This window comes from Passer domesticus, chromosome 6 (genome assembly GCF_036417665.1).
Source record: "Passer domesticus isolate bPasDom1 chromosome 6, bPasDom1.hap1, whole genome shotgun sequence".
Taxonomy (NCBI): Eukaryota; Metazoa; Chordata; class Aves; order Passeriformes; family Passeridae; genus Passer; species Passer domesticus.
In genome coordinates this window covers 21,300,627-21,319,375 of record NC_087479.1, presented here as the reverse complement: position 1 = coordinate 21,319,375, position 18,749 = coordinate 21,300,627, and the positions used below count along the sequence as shown (strand labels likewise).

Here is an 18,749-nt window from a genome sequence, read left to right as displayed (position 1 = left end):
TTTTTACTTAAATGGATTCTATGTATTTCTCAAACAAGACATAATCTGTCTAAAATTATTGTAAAGGCTAAGAGATGGGTTAAAGAATGTGATGTTTTTTCTTCTCTTTGTATTTATAAATTTTGTGATTTTGTGTGTGCATGAATGAAATGCATTTCTATTTGGGTTTATCTGCTGGTTGCATTAATGTAGTCCCTGTCCCTCTGTGCTCTTGTTGCTTACGTTGTCATTTCCATGTGTTTTGATTATGCATGTTGGCTGTGATAGTTAAACCAGTTGTTTTTATTTATTCAAAGTGATGTTACCCTGGTTTATCTGCTTTTATACTAACCTGTTGTTTATTGTCTTTGCTTTTTTTTTCTTTTTTATTTTGCTAACAAAGTTGAGTTGACCAAAGCTGACCTGCAAGGTAGTGAAGGTTGTTCTTCTCCATTACTTGTCTCAATGAAAGATGCTTTTATGTAACTTTTAGTGCCTTTCACTGGGTGCAGTCACACCTCTAAGACAGGAACAGAATGGCAAACTCCAGCATCTCTGGAGGGGGATTCTGGGTTGAAGAACATGGCAAACAATGGAGCTGTTTCTGTTATCTGGGGATTTGACTGTATCAATCTCTGAATAGCTGTAAAAGCACCGGTTGATTTCCTGGAAAGCCTAATGATCGGGCAAATATCTGCTGGACATTAATATGTAGAAGGTCCTCAGAGCTTTAAAAAAACCAGAAAGCTGACTTAGTTTCTGATCTCAAGGAAGGATATCAGGAGGTAAAAACTGGTTTTTTGTGTTTTTTTTCTTCTTTTTAATGTAGATTTTGAAAAAAAAATCACAGAAATAACTTTCTGGAATTTCAATTCTAAAATAAAACTTAAAACTCCCAAAAAAATCTCTAAACTACAAACTCCCTTAATACTTAGAATGGCTTTTTACAAGGCGTAGTCAGGATAGGAAGGGTTCCTTTTTGGAGGGTCAGCACAGCAGCAGACCCAGAGAAGAGCACACGGGAGCAGCTGTTAACACGGAGGAGGACGAGGAGGTCCCTTGTCCCCTGTCTCCGCCGTCAGTGCTGCCAACATTGCTCTGATTCTGTGCCACAAAGCTCCTTCCCCAGCAGCTGCTGCTGCACCAGTGGTGTCACAGGCTTCCCCCCAAAGAGACCTTCTGGCAGGTCTGCAGGCCCCTGGTGGTGAGGAGTGCCTGGTGTCTGTCCAAGAAACTGGGGCTGAGTCATCTCCCCTGCAGGTGTGTCCTTGTCAAGGAGCTGTGCCACCAGGTCAAGGAGTTATTTGAGAAAGACACTAGGCTGAGTAGCATTTGTGAGAATAAGAAGGAAACCAGGTATTCTGAGAGACCCTGTGGACTTTATTCCTGTGACATAAGTAAGGAAATGTGCCTATTAGAGATTACTAGGTCTTTGATACTAGTATAAACAGAATTATGTTTTCCATAGCACTGAAAGTGAATCCTCTTAAATATGATAATGAAAATGTACTTCCCAATTCATGTGTCAAGACTGCAATATAGAGTACAAATTAATTTATTCTGGAATGTCATGAAAGTTAAAAAATTACTCCTCCTTTTTAATGGAAAAGGAGATAATGGTTTCATATATAAGGCGAAGTCAGAGGCATTGAGCAATGTGTCTCTGTTTAGCAGTCCTGAAGCCACAGATGGCATCTGTTATGGGGTCATCTTAGTCACCTTGAAATTTTATGTCTAAGCCACTTAATGTCTAAGGTTCTGTTACGAGACAAAATATAGACTGTTCCTCTTTCACCCTCTGAGGTAGAGACTTCCTGACATTTTACGTATCTCTGGAATTAAGGTTTTGTAGCTTTATTCACATGATTCAGAAACTCCTTTTCTATCTACTGTGTTTACTGTGAAGACATGGTGGTATTGCTGACCTCATCTAATGTAATACATGCCATTTTCAGATTAAAATATTCTTGTGCTGTATTCCAGGTAGCCACTACCTTTCCTTCAGGATATCATCTGTATTTTTTTTAGGTAGAGTTTGGTGTTCTCTGGTCAGTAGAAAAGGATAAAAATAAATTTGGATGAATAAGGATGTTGTAGTAGGTAAACAGTTAATTACTGTAGCAGTTGTTGACAGGAGCATATTAAAAGATACCCCCTCACCCATTAGGTAATGATACTGACAGTCTGAGATAATTTCAGCAATTGGATCCTTATGAGACATTGAATCTGAAATATTTAATAGCCTTGAGGTAGACAGAAGTTTGTGATGTATTTTGCTTTATGTGTGTGGAGCATCTGACTGAAACTATGTCTTTTTGGTATCTCTGACCTGTTTCCAACTGTAAAACTTGAATTACTCTGTATTACAGAGGTAAGTGATGCAGAGAGGTGCTGCCCCTAGGGGACTTCTGAAGATTATGTAAATAAAAGTTGTAAAAGATGATATTTGAAAAAATAGGAAATATATGTGAATTGAGACAGATGTGATAAGAAAAAGGTGTCCTGGAAGTACACTGGAGTATAAATAACTTTAGGATTAAGATGCTTTCTGCCATCCACTCAAATTGTGACAATGATTTTGGGACTTACTTTAGACATCAGCAAGTATCGTGTCTCTCTTGCCACAGCCACTGTTCTTCTCTGTAGTCAGTTATGTGTCCATCAGAATTCACAATGCATACTCAGGAATTCCTGAATTTGATTTTTTATGTTTATTCAAGTGAATGCATCATGCACAGGAAGTTTGGAAGAAAGAGATCTATTGTTTTGATTCTTCCAGAGTCCTCAGAACCAAAGGCATATTATACCTGTGAAGATTATTCCATCTTATGCTCAATTTTTTTACAGAGGTCTTAACCCTGTAGGAATATTTGCCCTTGAGATAGACACATCTGATTACATAGAAGCCTAAAGGGAAGCATTCGGCTTGAGTGTATAAATTTGGATTATTGGCTTTCCAGGAAACCAAACTTTGCTAAATAGGTTTGGCTATTCAGGATAGGCCACGATACCTCATACTTAAGGGCTGGACTTGATGATCCTTGTGGGTCCCTTCCAAAACAGACTATTCTATGATTCTTTTATATTGCTGTGGTTTGCGGTGAGCAAGGATGTTTTTCTAATGTACTTTGTTGTTTTCTTGTTCATGTACAGTCCTTTCAATTTTCCTTTATGCTTTTAGTTTCTGCGTCTGAATGTCCAAATGCTGTTTACTTCATCATTTGTATCTCCATGTCCCTTGTTGTGTTCTGTGTGCAGGCATACTCCCTTTTATGCAGTTGATTTCTTGTTCTCTGCTTGGGATTTTTTTATTATTTTGGCCTTTTTTGTTTTTTTTTCCTCACCAGCATATGTATAAGCACATTGCTCATGCCCTTTTAGGTTACCTAGAAGTGGAAAGTGGAAGAGTGGCAAGGGAGGAGGTGATAGGTATGCCTAGAAGGCTGATAGGTGTATGCCAGCTTTCTTTGAGGGGAAGAAAATCCCAAGCACTTTGCAGATCCGTTTCTATGACTTACCACTGCTTCTAGATTCCTTTCTTTTGTAACCTTGAGATAGATATGCTTTTTATGGGAGAAAGCACATTGGTGCATATTTGTTATTTTAACTAGTCCTAGTTTCTGAGGTTTTCAGACCAGCCACTTATTTGGAACAAAAGGACCGTGACTTCTATCAGGTGGATGGAGTATTCAGGCTCTGTTGAGGCATTAAAGAAAGTGGCTACATTTTTCAGAGGACAGAAGAATGCTGGCTTTTGAGTTATTTCTGACATTGAGTAACTTTAAATATGGAACCTGACAGATGCCTAACCTTATTTAGGTGATGAAAGGGATGATGAGTTCTTAACAAAGTATGAAAACTGAGAGCTTGAAGAGCTGGCCTTGCAATCGTTGAAAATCTGTTTGGTTTTTGGTTCTGGTTTGCTATATTAGTCTGTGATATTCCTGCTTTCTGCTATCTGTGACTCACAATACAGGATCTAACTTTCTGAATCGTGCACTGAACCCTGACTATAATTTAGCTTCTTGCATTTCTGCAAAGTAAATGCTGACATACCACCAGTACGTATTTGGCAGTAACAGTATATGTGGTATGGTCCATCCCAGAAAGTGATGGTTCCATGAGATTCACCCTTAATTTTGCTCACTTTTTAAGCAGGAAAAATCTTGTTTTCCAAAAAATTCTGATCTTGGAAAATTATTGGGCATAATTTTGTTTCCTACTTAACCTTCAAGGAAGAGTCCTGGAAGAGGTTTATTTTCTACCTGGTGCATATGGTTTCCAAGACCTGATGCCTTTCTGAGCTGAACTGCTACTGCAGATTGAATTAAAAAAGGCTGACACTCTGTGGTTATGAAAGAGGAATGCTGACAGAAGTAGAGTGTAGATTTATCAAAGGTGTAAATTGATTGCAATGTCTGGCTTTACAGTAGAGCTATTGGTAGAGATATTTCAGTGCTGCATGACATTTGTAATTTAGGAACTATAGGACTAAAAAAGCACCTTATTCTGCAAAGGCTGTAAAGACGCCTTGTGTATATTACTTTCCTTTTGCTTGGTAATATTTCTGAAGATTCAAGGGGAAGAGACGAGAGCATTTAGGGAGATGAAGAATGAAAATGGAACCATAGTTATTGATCTTCCCCTGTTGCTGATCTTCATCTTATTGAGACAATAACGTTAACACAGATGGTTGATTCCCTTAAAAAAGAGTGAATTTTTGATGTGGGGAGGAAGGTGTGATGTGCAAGACCAATAATGGTTTGCTTATCTTAATATTTATTGCTAGTTGTGATCAAAGCATGAAGCAGTTGTGTTATAATTCTGCAGTTGCTGTATAAACTGATTCCACATCTAACTGGAAAGAACAATAAACACAGTACTGCCTTTTATTTCTCAAGTTCCTTTTTCTGCAAAGAGTTTTCAAAAGGTACAGAAGGAATAACTTTTCTTGCCAGTGAAACATGGAAGTTTTAGCAACATGCAGCAGTAGAATTTTTTTTCTTTTTTTAATTTCAGGACAAAGAGAAACATACCGTACAACTGATATTGTAGGAAAGAGAGTAGAAAAAACAATTTGTCTAAGCAGAATACAGATACAAGATCAGGCTATTATACTCTTCAAAGGTGATTTTCTTCAAATATTTATTAGAAAAATTAGTAAAAAAATTTTAGTATTTTAAAAAAAGTATAGAAAAATCTGGATAGCTAGCTGAAGAAAAGTGGGGAGGGAGACCCAAGAAATCTCAGATCCTGCAAGTCCTTGGATACTGAGCTTTTCCAGTAAAAATTAGAGATGCACACATAAAGATAAAAAGGACATTGTTGAAGAATCCTGGTTTGCTATTTCATGTTCCAAAGGAGATGCTCTGTTGGTAGGCTTAGCCTGGACAAGAAGAGCCACAGCCAAGTCATGCTTCTGCTAGTGGTGTTGCCTTTCTGCACTGGGGACTTCTCCTACTTGATTTCTACTGCTCACTTCTCTTTCCACTGTGCATGTGCCACGAAGAAGGCAATGCACCAAGCTCAGATACAAACAGACAGTAAAATTAGAGGTATTTCAGATTATTATGTGAAGACTAGTTATGAAACTTTGCTTTTAAATACTTTGTCTGCTCTTAGTGTTGCCAGAAGAATGAGATTAAAAATAGACTTGAGTCCTGATGGCACTAGTAATTTTGAAACAATTCTACTACTTTATATGTAAGTTGTTTGTCATCTTCTTTCCTTGTTCGTTAGCACTAAAGGGCATGTGCGTGGTAGCACAATCTTCATGTTTTATAATCCTTCCTGTGATTCTGTCACTTTGCTCCCTAATCCAAAATCCTAATTCCCTGTGACATCCCTATTAGTTGCTCTGAAGAAAATTCTGTTGCCACAGAGGATTATGACATCAGACAATGACTGTTAGCAGCAGGAGTAGATGAACTCTGAGACAACAATCCTTTTATGATTCAAATGGCCCGTAGTACTAAGAAGTGAAGCCAAGTACCCAGCATCTCTGCTGGCTGTCATGACTGACTCTAAAGATGGCAGATCAGGCTTCAAGCTTCCTTGTGGTATTGTCAGGCTTTCAAAATTCCTCCTCATTGTTTTTTTCTTTTTCCTTTTTTTTCCCCCCTCTGGCTGCTGAAAGTGCTGTTCCCATCTTCACAGTTGATTTTTGTTAAATACAGTTCAATACAAACCATAATATAGGCCATGAATTCAAGTACTTTTGCTCTCTGGGCTCTATCATATGAAGAATTCAAGCCACAGATACTGGGCCTCATGCAGTCTTATTCCTTGAATAGAGTCCTTTCTCTTGCAGCATCTAGGTAAAGCATATGCCCATTGCCAAGTCTAGTTAGTGATTAAATTGTTCTCAGAAAAATGTAGGAAAAGTGGAGGATCATTGTTGAAAATGGTGTTCTGCTCTGCTGCTATGTAATGGTCTTTATAGTTGAGGCTGTAGCAAGTTTGCATAGAGTCACAGTTGCTTTCTGGTTTAATTTTTAAAATATAGGTATAGGTAGCTTGCTTGCTTATACCTCTAGGAGTATTGCGGTTAATGCTTGAGGTTAGATAGTGGGATAGTAAAGTACAGGAGAGGTATCTGTTCCTCATTCCTTATCCTCAGATAATCTAGACATTTTAGGTAAAATGACAACTAATATTCTATTTCAGATGGTTAAGTGTTATCCCTTTTGCTTGGCCAGAGTAAGTCTGAAGCAAGTATCAGACCACAACCTGATGCACATGTGTATATATTTATATCCATGATTTTTACAAGAGTAAAGGCAGGAGGGAGGCCTGTACATACATGTGCCTGCCTGCCCACGCTGGAAAGTCTGTCAGCTCTGTTCTAATCTAGAAGTGATCTGTTAATTTCACACTGTGCCACTGAGACCACTGGGAGTCATATGGCTGCAAATGAGAGTCAGGTGGGTGGGAAGAAGAGGTGGAGGGGAGGAGAAAGGTGTTGAAAAGTGCTGCTCAAATTTCCTTCAGCATGGCAACAAGGGGTTTTCTTGCTGTGGCTGCTGCTGTCATTTCTTTTTAATAGTTCAACTTTCCTTTAGGGATTTTGTTGTTGTCTTCTATTAACCACACTTATGCTTCTACCTAGAGGTTTTGGATTTTGTTTGTTTGTTTTTAGCAGTGTAATAAATTCTGGAAGAAGCTCAGGTTTTTGTTAATGTTCAGTCAAACTCTGCTTACCAAGTCACATGTTCATTGTCATTGCAGGAGAGATGTAAAGAAATGCAGATAGCTGAAAAACTGCTGGAATTCATCCATTCTGTTCTTTCAGTGAGGAAAGGTGGCCTGGTGGGGAGAGCAGAAACTCTGTAACAAAGCTTTAAGGGTACATTCCTGGCTTGGTCTTTGAATTGTTGGGAGGATCGTGGCCTGACAAGGGACTTTCAGTTGGATGTGGGTTCTACAAGGGCTTGTAAATACTGAAGTGACCAGGTGTGCAATCTAAGTATCAAAGGTGCTGAATAATGGTGGGAGTTTGTGAAATCACTATGGATGGTGTCTGATGGAGGTTGAAGGGGGCTTCATTTATGTTAAAATATTTAAAAATACTGTCTCTGCTTTGGTCTGTCCTATCTAATGTATAAAATACAGATGGTAGTGTTGATGTGATGAAGAAATAAGGAAAGGATTGAGTCTTGTGGAATTGCTGTTGCTGGCAAAGACTGTAAAGAAAGATGCTTGGATGGGTTGAACAGTTATTTTTTTGTCCTTATGGTATTTTCCTATACCAAAAGTAGTTAATGAACTGATCTCAGGCAGCCTAACCAGTTGATCCTTTATTATCTGCTTTATTTCTTTCATTTCTTCTTTTCCAACAAATACAGGATATAGCATAGTAGGTATGTCAAATGTATATGTACATTTTATTTAAAATCCTGCACAACAGGAGTGACATACCTTTGTCTAGAATGTTGAATATAAAATACTTACCCAGGAGGTAACTTGTAAATTCATGTTCTTGTGATCTATGACTTACAGCTTCATGTCTGCTATCAGATGATTCAGAATCCAGCTACCTCCTTGTGGATGAGACCAGTAGCTGTAATTCAGAGTCTCTCTGATCTGAAGAATACTTTTTTTGCCTATTTCTTGGATTTTGTCTTTGCAAGGCTTACCTGAACAGGATAGCAACTGTTAGCTGTAAATTACAGAACAATGAGAGGCTGTTCTGTTAGTAGTGGCTGCTTCCTTCTCTGCTTCTACCAAAAGCATGGAAAGCAATCCAAAAAGAGAAGTGTTGTGAATAAATGTCATGCCTTTCTGAGGACTTCATTAGCATGTTTCCAGAGGAATCTGTGTAATAGAGTGTTTGGTTTTTGTTTGGCTGATTTTTATTAACTTATAAAGCCAAGCTGTAACCAGCTGAGGCTTCAATTTCAATCTACATTATCAGTGTTCTTTGGGTATGATGAGGCATTGTTCATGGGCCTATTAATTAGCTTTCATTTCTATAAGGGGATCTAACTTCTAGGGAAGCACAACAACCTGGCCATGTTGGTTGGTCTGGCATCACCCCCTATTTTACTGTGAAATTCTTTGAGCAAGTTGGGAACCTGTGAGTTGGGCCTGCCTAAGAGGGAATATGTTGCTGCTCCCTCTTCCTTGCTCTGTGTTAGTTTGCTGTTTTGTTGAGAGGTGTATACTGTCTTTGTGCTCTTTTTACCTGAGTTTCTTGCACGTCCAGCAATGGAACAGTGTTTGGTTAGTGCTTTCTCTCTTCTGCATGAGGATCCTGATGGTAATGGTGGTGATTAATTGACGATATTGTGGGCCTGACCCAGTGATTCTCTCAGCTTTATTTCACTCTTTTCTTATCATCCTTTCTCCAGGACCGAGCACTACCTGCCAGGAAGATTCCTGTGCAAATCAGGGCATCTGTAATCAGCAATGGGAAGGCTTCACCTGTGATTGCTCCATGACTTCATATTCTGGGAGCCAGTGTAATGATCGTAAGTAGACTTTTCAGTGCATTGGTTACCTGTGATTTCTGATGCATGAGAGTACAGAAAACACATAATTAATTGTTCTTTCATTTGCAATACAAGTTTTTCAGTGTCAAATCTGAACATTTTTCTTGGAAATTTCTTTAAAGCCTACAGCAGGTTATTTTTTTCCCTCCTTAAAATGAAAATATGCAATTCGGCTTGTATGGGTTTTGTTTGGCTATTTTTTGTTCTGTGGTTTATTCCCCCTCTTCTTTCTGAATGCTAACTTCACCAGTCCAGTGGTGGTTATTGATGTTAATGGAATTCCTGGCTTAGAAAACTTGCAGATATTGTATGTAATATTTTCATAGGTAAAAGATGTCTAGGTTTTGTGTACCGAATTATACTTTATCTCAAACCTTGGTGAGAAAGGCATGGAATGCATGTAAAATGAGTAGTGTTCTACATAGTAGTGTTCTAGTCTTCTACTGAAATAATAGCTGTATGCTGAAATGCTGAGTAATGTTTCTGAGAATGTTCACTTAAAACCAGCAATCAGTTAAATACACAGCAGAACCATTGTGCTTCTTGGTGTATTGATTTGCTTAATCTCAAAACATTGAATGTTCTTGGCCAAGTACTACTAGGATCTCTGATAAAATAATTGAACAAACCCCTTAAGTCTACCTTTAGGGGGCAGCTAATCAGCTTTTTGACATTCCCTCTGTTCATTGTGGTTTGGCCTTTGCTCCTGCCTGGAGAGAACAGATCACTTCAGCTCTACTGTCTGCCTGCTTCTCTTATTTGAGGTGACTGCCCCCTTGTCCCTCACTTGCTCCAAGGCAGGGAACAAAGCACATATGAGTGCTGTAGTAAGCGTAACAGTGGGCTTCAATAATTTGGTTCACTGACTGTATGAATTTTAAACACAGAAAAAACTGTTTTTCGTTAATGTATTTGTGGTAGACTTAATTAGTGGGAGCAGCAAGGTCCATGCAATATTGGTACCACAGCACTGTCATATCTGCAACCCTTCCCCTAAAAGTCTGACACATGACTGAATTGATGCACATATGACAAGCTGTGTAGCATATGGTGACAATCCGTTTCTGCTGAAGGCTAAAATGCCTGCTTTTTTGAGTCATTCATAATATGTAGTGTTGTCTCTGTTGGTCTCCCATTTCTTCCAGCATATTTCTCTCAAACAGATATTGGAAAGGCCTATCAGCATTCATACTTTGACAGGGGCTGTATAAACAAGGTACTACTGACACAGATTTATAGACTGTAATGCTGTGTCTGGTTTTGGATTGCTTTGGAATTCAGAATGTTTCCTTTGGGTCCAGAAGAAACATTTCACATTGGAGTCACAAGATCTGGTGCCAATTTTCTGCATTTTTATTTTGGTTTGTTTTTATCAATTGGACACCCACTTTCCCACTGTCAAACTACTTGTTCAGTCAATCAGTTTAGACTTGCTAAGCGTAGCACACAAATGTGTGAAAGAAACACTACTTTGAATTCTCTTGGGTTGCATTTAAATACATATCCAGGAAATCTCTTAGGTTATTGATACTGTGGGGTTTGTTTCTAATGTGTTTAGCTTCACAACTCCAGAACGTTGCTGTGCCCTTGTTAAGCTGTTGCTAATGGCTTAGAACAGGCCCAGAAGCATCAGGAAGAGTCAGGTTCCTGTGTCTGTAATTGGGGATTTCTTGCTGATTTTTAGAGCTGGCAGCTGGAAATAACACAGAGAAAGAATCTTGACATGAGTGGGGGTGTTGTGGGCAGTGTAGGAGCCAGCCTCCAGTTATCAGGCCTGGCTGGTAATTTACAAACACAGGCAGAAGGTGCAGGTTTCAAAGTGATCTGGAAAGGTAAGTCATGTGGACTCCTCCGGAACATGACAAGACTTCATCCTGGACCTTCAAAAAGTGCGTATGACATTTTTTGTGGGTTTTATTTGTTTGTTTGATTTTGTCTTTGTTTTGTATCATGACATTGGAAATAGATTTCTATTCCTGACTTGCTGATACAGTAAGGGTACATTGTGGGTGTGTAGTTGAGGAGGCTGAAGTCATGTTCCTTCCTAGCTTTTAGATGTGGTTGCTAATCAAAGTACAGGAGTCAGTCAATTGAAGCAAATACCCTAGACTGGATTTTAGTGCAGGTGATGACTGGGAGAGATAGCTTCTGTGTAACCTGAGGCCCTTTATTTAGAAATGCATGAGGCTCTTTGGTAGAACATTTTTTGGCCACAGCAGTCCATTCTATTAATTTAGTAGATAGCCATTTCTATCTTTTGAGCAATTGGTGGTCTCCCACTGGTGTAAATATGGAGTACTGAAGTAAATGGAACAGGTTGAGTTTTACCCAATGAAAATGATAGCAAAAGGCTGACTTACTGTACATATTTTACCTTTTTCTTTATATTGATCAAGTCAAGTGTCTACACTGGAAATTTGATTTTTGTGTGTTTGGTGAAGACTATATGTGTGCCTCTGAGATAGATAAATGATAAGTATGGTATTCTCTTCAATTATTCTTGTTGGTCTCCTAGATTATCCCTTATAAACTATTGGTAGGTGTGATTTATGTTTGGGGTTTTTTTTATTTGCTAGAGCAAACTTTGCAAAGATAATCAGTCTTATTAATGCTGAGTAAAGCTTGGTGTGCCAATATGTTTTCCTTCTTTAATTTTTGTCCCGGGACTAGGCCATTAAACTTCCTAATTCAGATCCAACTGGCTTGGAACTTCTGTTTCTGAAGGATGAAGATGAAGCACCTGTAATTCCCCTTCACCCTTCAGAGGTGACAGAGATGCATTTTTTAAACCTATAGACATGTTTATTCATTCACCAGTGTTGCTTAACAAGACTAGGATTTAAATTCCTAATGGAAATTATGATATAGCCTTTAATTTTAGCTGTTTGTCTGTAGCTCTATTTAGATGTTCTTTACTTTGTAGTAATCAAGATGCTTCAGAATAAGAAATTAATGGTAGCCATGGGGGAATAAATTGAGCTTTAATATGCTTTATTCTGACTTGTACAACTGTACTGATATTTTAAAGAACCAAACACAGGAATAACCCACAGACACCCTCTCTCCTCAAGTTCATTTGGGAAGGTCCATTGTATGAAAGTGAATTTAAAGGTTTGCCCTTCCCATTGATCGTTACTAGCGCCTGAAATGAAAGGTAGAAATAGAAGCAATAATGCTATTCAGGATATACTGGTTCTATTTTCCATGTAATTTTAAAATATATTCTCAAAATTTTGAAGTTGTTCCATAGTCTTCAATCTTTATAGATGTTTTAATCATTTCAGCATCACATTCAATGTGGGCTTTCAACCTATTTTAAGAATCTGCATACTACTCTAAGATGTAGGAAGTCAGTGTTAGCATACTGCAGTTAATATTAGAAATATTAAACAGTTCTGCTTGGCATGCCGAGCTTTTGCTTAGACTGTTCAAATGTGCATCTTTAAGCATGTAAGGCAGCAGATGTAAAGTTAACTCTCAATGTTAGTGAAGTGTCTCACATCTGGGGTGAATCCACCCTGCTAATGTTAACTATGAAATATGATGAAAACATGGTAGTTAAGCATTCAAACCTCCCTGAGAAGTGACCTGTATTTAAACTATTGCCTATGAACAGCTTTAGTGATTCTTTGATTCATTCACATTCCTGTTTATCTCATGAAACAATAACATTTTCTGCACAAGAGAATGCATAAGAGGTGACATTGGCAATCTAGCAAATGAAAATGGTACATCCTTTTCAAACTACATCATAGAAAGTGCTGCTTTTTACTCAGTGCTTCATGCAGATGAGTAACACTGAGGGTCAAGCTTTCCAGGAGCAATTGTCAGGGTAACACATGTATGTATTAGTAGAGGTATTTGCCTGTGAAAAATCAATGTTTTGCAGCAATGACTTTTGCAAGCAGAGTATAAATCACCCTTTCAAACAGGTTTTATGTTGTTGTTGAAACAGTTAAATCCATCTGTGGATTATTGATTGTCTTTTTAGAAGGGTTATTTATTCATTTATTTATAAACTTTGGGTTGTAATAACCTGGTTTAAAACACCTGGTTTAAAAACAACTTTCCATTTGATTGCTAAAGAGAAAAGGCAGCCCAAGATTTTTGTTCTCTTGTGTTGGTATCTTCATATGCCTCCAGTCTCCATGCTTTTCAAGGATTCTGTTCCTAAGTAATCTTCCAATGAGGTTTCTTGGCTGAGTGATGCTTGTTTTTTTTTGTCTGGGAGAGAAGTAATATACAGGGCTGTTGGGTTTTTTTATGCAATAAGTTGCATTTTTTTTCCCAATCCCTTTGTGATGCATAATCTATATGCTTTTACTGTCTTTATGTGAATATCATTTGGAGGAGGAAAAGATTAGGGGGAAAGAGAGTTATGGTGACATTGGTCCATTGTTCATTAATTTAGCATCATCACAAGAAGAGCTTTCGATAACTTCAGTTATGTAGTCATAGTGAGTGAGGCTTACTAGCCAATATTTTTTTTTTTTTTTTTTACTTGACATAAAAGGAAGGCTATCAAAATTAGCAAAAAATGTCTAAGATCAATACTTTAGAGTAAAGCACAGAGTATTTTTGGTTGATTAAGGAAGACTGAAGCTGGTCTTAGCCCCACATGTGTGAGATACAAAGGTTGTCCGAGCAGGCCCATCCCTCTTCATTAATGCCCTTGTTTTTGCACCCTACTAAGTAAGTGAATGAGTATGAAAGTGTATTGATGCTTCTGGAGCATAGTCTGTAAACTAAGTTGCAGTGGCAGAATTGGTTTCCCTTGTGTCTGCTTAAATAGCACAGCAGAATAGTCATTAGAAGAGACTACTAGCAGGAGAAATGCTAAATAGGAAACCCTTCCTTTATGATGATAGCTTTATTCTGATGTGCTCATGAGCCATTTGCATCCCAAACTTACTCTGTGAGTCACTGAGCAGTTACAGCTTGTGCTCTCCATTGCAGGATTCAGAGCACCAGTTGGGAGATGAACCCTATTCCCTCTCAGTATTTTGTGTTTTTCACCATCTGGGCTGATTTTTGTCCAGAATTCATGACCTCTTTTAATGCCAATGCCAAAAATTCAGCTTGATTTACTTACAGAAACACTCTTCATTGTTCATGTTTAATTATCACCCATTTGTTTTTAATGTGCCTAGCTTACTCACTCACTGAGTCAGAGAGCAAGAGGTTGCTAGTGTGTAGAAAATAAATCTGCATAGACTTCATTAGTCATGCATGGCTGAACCAGTCAGCTGTTTAAATATCAGCATGCTTAGGGATTTGCCTTTGATACTACAGAGACATCCATCCTACATGAAGCAAGAGTCACCTCTGATTTATCTTCAGTGAATCATACTTCATTTCAACAGGTCAGACACTGCCTACTTCTTAGTTCTCTCCTCATGCTTTGTTCTTGCTTACTTAGTGGTCTTTCATTTATTATAACTAGTGTTTTCTGGGTGATGGCTCATTTTCAGTTCCTAACTTAAGCCTTTGGCGTCTTCTGACAGTGAATGACCATATCCTTTGAGAACGGGGATAAAAAAGGGAAATGCAACTCTGTACTTTAGTACATGATGTACATAGTACCAATGTGATTTGAGTTGTGAACCTTACCTTCATCCTTCTTAGCACTGTTTAATTTGCCTTGCAGGTCCAAGAAAGGTAGCATCTTTAGGGCAAGGAACTGGTGCTACTTCTTATGAAAGCACCATGAAATTTTCTGATGCTTGGTAATAGCCCAGTACATAATTGCCTTAGCTCTTCAGCCATTTAAGAATGCTCATTCTTTTCAGTGTACTGAAAGGCATTTTCCCTCCCTTGAGTAACAGCTGTTAAATCAGATTAGACTGCAGATCAAGAACTTGTTTGCCCCATGTTCCCTTCAGGAGTCATCTGGAATGGGCAGTGCTGCCAACATTAGAGGGAGAAATTTGTCTGTCCCTGTTTTGGGGGGGGGAAAGAGGGAATTTGAGCGACAGGTGCTTTTTGAAATTGCTTCTTCTGCACCTTTCAGCTTCTCAAGGTGCCCTGACATGAAAGTGTTTCCTTTTTTTAATAGTGAAAGCTAGCCAACTTCATCCTTTTGTGATCCCCAAAATGCAGCTAGGTCTCTAGTGAGTAATTTAATTACAATTGCTTCAACAGCTTGGCAGAAGGACCATTTAGAATGAGAGCTGTAATCAGTCATTGATATCTGTGCACACCTGGCTGCTGTCAGCCCATAAGCTATGGTCCAGCCATGCTACAGACTTCAATAGCATGGAAGGAGAGAGACTTTTTACAGGTGGGAGTGATTACAGCCTCTGTTATCAGCCTTTGAGCAGTTCAAGCAGTTAATTCCCTTCCTGGTGCTGTTCACCAGCTATACCATTTTCATAAGCATGTCTCAGAAGGCTCTTGCCATAATTTTGTTCCTTGTGATCTCTGCTCCCTTTGACAGTATTTTTCTTTAACTTGATGCTTTCTGTAGTCATGACAATAATTTTCACTTTTCATCTTAAAAGCAGCTGAGCAAGTGGTACTGTGTCCTATGTATTTTGCCCCATGAGAGATTTGGCCTCAGAAGCTGATCCTTCAGTAATGGCACACCCAGGGTGTAATCACTGATAAGACACTGATGTAAGTTGGCAGCAGAAACAGAAATGTTGTACAGCAGAATAAGAGTCTCAGTTCTGTCACCCCAAGCTCCATTTATTGATGATGCTCTGTAAGCACATCTTTTGACTGAATGTAAGATAATAAATTGTTCTAAATTGTCAAGTGCAACAATAATTTGATTAATTTTAAATTTAGTATTTTCTTTGTAATATCCTGCACATGTTCATATTTGTTTTGAGAAGCAGTAAATGTAAAAACTCAGAAAAATACAAGTCTTCAACCATCAAATTTACTCTTTAAAGATTCTTTTCTTCTTATCATAGCTTCTTCACAGAACATAGTACAGAACTGAATTTGGAAGGTAATGAAAAATGTATGTAGAATTGGATTTTATAGGCCAAAATCACGCTGTGCCTGAGGACTTTTACATTAAATGGATTTTTTCCCCCCACACAATGCTGTCCTCAATTGTATTGTCCAAATACTTTTGATAATCTCACACCTACTATGGTTTCATCAGCATCAGGTATTCTGAGTGCCATATGGTATGCAGATAGTACCTGTTCTTGTGCAGAGAAGGATAAAAAAAAAAAAACCCTTGAAGAATCTGTTTGGTCTTCCAGCTGTTGCAATTGATTTGCAGCAGGACACTCAGTCACTAGTCCAGGTGAGCACACAGCTGGCTTTGATCATTCCCTCCAATCCCCTATGAGTCTGTTGTAAATTGCACTGTGGATTATAAAAATATGATTTCCGTGTTGGGTTTACTGTCCTGGATGGAAGCTCTGATTTGCGATAATCCTTAATCTGTTTTTTGTCCCACCTGGGCTTTTTATGCTCTCCCATCTTTGCAGCACTGAGCTCAGTAATATATGTGTGCTTTTAAGGCATTGATCTAAATCTGGTGAGTAATAAGTGGGGTGTGATGTTGATGAGATGGGGTGGGGTTAACTTGGTGCTTTGCCAGACAGCATAGAGCTGTTTGCCACAGCACAAATTATATTGCCTCCTTATTCCTTTAGGGTCCTCAAGGTGATTATTGCTTGTTTCCCAGGCTGTCTACACAGAGAACAGCGCCTCAAAGAGGAGCCTACATTACTGGGTGAGAACAAATAGATGAGGATTGAAGTCAATCTTTTCTATTTTACACACTAGGCTTTGTTTGCAGTAACATTTATAAATACAAAGTCATTATTTTAATTCAGTGAGGTAACTTCTGATTCATGCCAATAACTGAAGATCAGAATCTGTTATGGGATTCTCAGTCCACATATCAAATGTGCCTAACTGTTTTGTTTTTAAGATTTATATATATTGTTTTTTATATACCTTAGACTAAAAGCTACCTTTAAGATTACAGTCATTAGGTGGGCAAATCTATGTCATAAAATATTTACAGTGTGGGTAGCTGAGAGAATGCCAACATGCAGTACTGGAATTTTTGAACTTTTTTCTTGTTTCTGATTTTTGAGCCTGCAAGTCTGGGGCTACCTAAGGGAGGAAGCTGGGGTCAGTAGGGATCAAGAGACACATCTTTTACGCTTATTCGTTGTTTTGCAATGGAAATTGTTAACAGAAAAACAAAGGCAGGAGGAGTCGGAGGTCCTGAAGGAGATTCTTTGTTCACTATCCGAGCTGCCTAATGTACTAATTATTTCCTGTCATTGACAGAAGGCTACTATTGATCTCCAGTGGAGTTTAGCTGCATATAGGGACATAGCTTTATTATGTTGCAATCTTGTTACCCAGGAGCTGGTATATAATCTCAGCTGTAGAACATTGGGGATTAGATGAAAAACCTTAATTACAGTTATCTTAATAATGATCCCTGAGGGGCAGATTGAAATTGGCTGCTTGGGCACCTGTGAAACAAGCTTTGCGCAGGGGAGCACATTTTGGTGGATTTAATTTATCTTTGTGGAGGTGTTTCATTGTGTACTGACATCTGAGGCCTTGGCAAATGCTGGGAGAGGAGTCTGGGACTTCAGCGGCCTTTTGCTATCCGTAGAGATTTTGGGACACAAAATAACTTCTCTGATTGTTGGAGGAGTTAGGCTTTTTAGTAAGAAACCCTAAGAATAATTGTATAACTTGAATTCTATTGGAATGCAAGTGTTAACTGAAACCCCTGTTAGCTAACAACTGTCTGCAGATGAAAAAGCTTTCCAATCTGTGAATGTTAGTTCATTTCAAAGTCTTGGGCACATACAGAGCTGGTGAAAATTTTTCATGGGCAGTACTTTAATTGATGAAAACTGCACACTTAGGGCAAGAAAAACTTTGCATATTTCAGTGAAAGTCTTGGAATAGCTTTGAATAGATAATATCAAGGAATTAAAAAGCAGGATGCAGTAGATTTCATTATTTTCAAAACAAAGCTTGGGATTTCTTGACTGCGTCATAAGGATGAATTTATTGTGCAAGTTAGCAGAAAACCTGAGAAAGAAAATTAATCTTGTTTTAAAAGCATTGACCTAAGTAAGTTCTCCTCCTCTGCCTAGGTTTATTATTTAATAAGCTACTGGCTGTGACTTCCTGAGGCTCTTCCCAGACCTCTGTGTTGGAGATAAGCAGCATGAGCTTGTGGTGGCCTCCTTAGTCTAGGATATGCCTTTCTGTCTATTGCCAGTACAGTGCTTGAGAGCATGGTCTGGAGCAGGATGGGGAAAGAGATTTGAACATTACTCCATCCCTATGAAAGCAGTTTGATTTTTGTAGTGTCTCTAGCCTTAATGTGAGAGTAGTTGTGCTCATATCTATTGAGTAACTGTCTCAGATAACATAACTGACCTCTAGACCAGAGTGTCTTGACTAGACTCTGACTTTAATAATATAACTGCCAAATATAAGCATATTTTTCTTCCAGAGAGACTCCAACATTTATTTTGAAGGAAGTGTGGTTGGGGCTCTATTCTTCCTCTTATCTCTGGTCTGAAACCTATTTGCAGTGCTTGACCACAGAAAAACTGGTGTCAGGTTTGCTGGCTTCCCATAACCATCTGTCATATTTATTTTCTTTCTTTTTTTTTTTTTTCTTTTTCAGATTGTACTAAATGACCTTCTGTCTGTTACATTTCTGCCCTCTGATCTCGGGCAAATGATGAAGATACATAGCAGTATCACAAACCATCCATCATACAATTTATAGGTCCCATAGAAGCATCTGTGTCTTTAACAGTTCATCTG

The 18,749-nt window shown here is 38.4% G+C and overlaps 1 protein-coding gene and 1 long non-coding RNA gene across 9 annotated transcripts in view; both read left to right on the top strand.

Annotated features, from left to right (window-relative positions):
* NRXN3 (neurexin 3) overlaps positions 1-18,749 on the top strand; it is a 962,727-nt gene that overhangs the window by 432,574 nt on the left and 511,404 nt on the right. For 7 of the 8 annotated variants that reach the window (XM_064423713.1, XM_064423714.1, XM_064423712.1 and 4 more), the window contains one exon: positions 8,829-8,948. In XM_064423713.1, the coding sequence (XP_064279783.1) occupies positions 8,829-8,948 (120 nt within the window). Of the gene's footprint in view, positions 1-8,828; positions 8,949-16,617; positions 16,666-18,749 lie in introns of all 8 variants that reach the window. The other variant, XM_064423706.1, reaches the window with a different exon arrangement.
* Positions 5,950-8,736, top strand: LOC135302795 (uncharacterized). Its single transcript, XR_010364361.1, has 3 exons — positions 5,950-6,038; positions 7,207-7,324; positions 8,668-8,736. It is a non-coding gene; the product is annotated as an uncharacterized LOC135302795 (long non-coding RNA).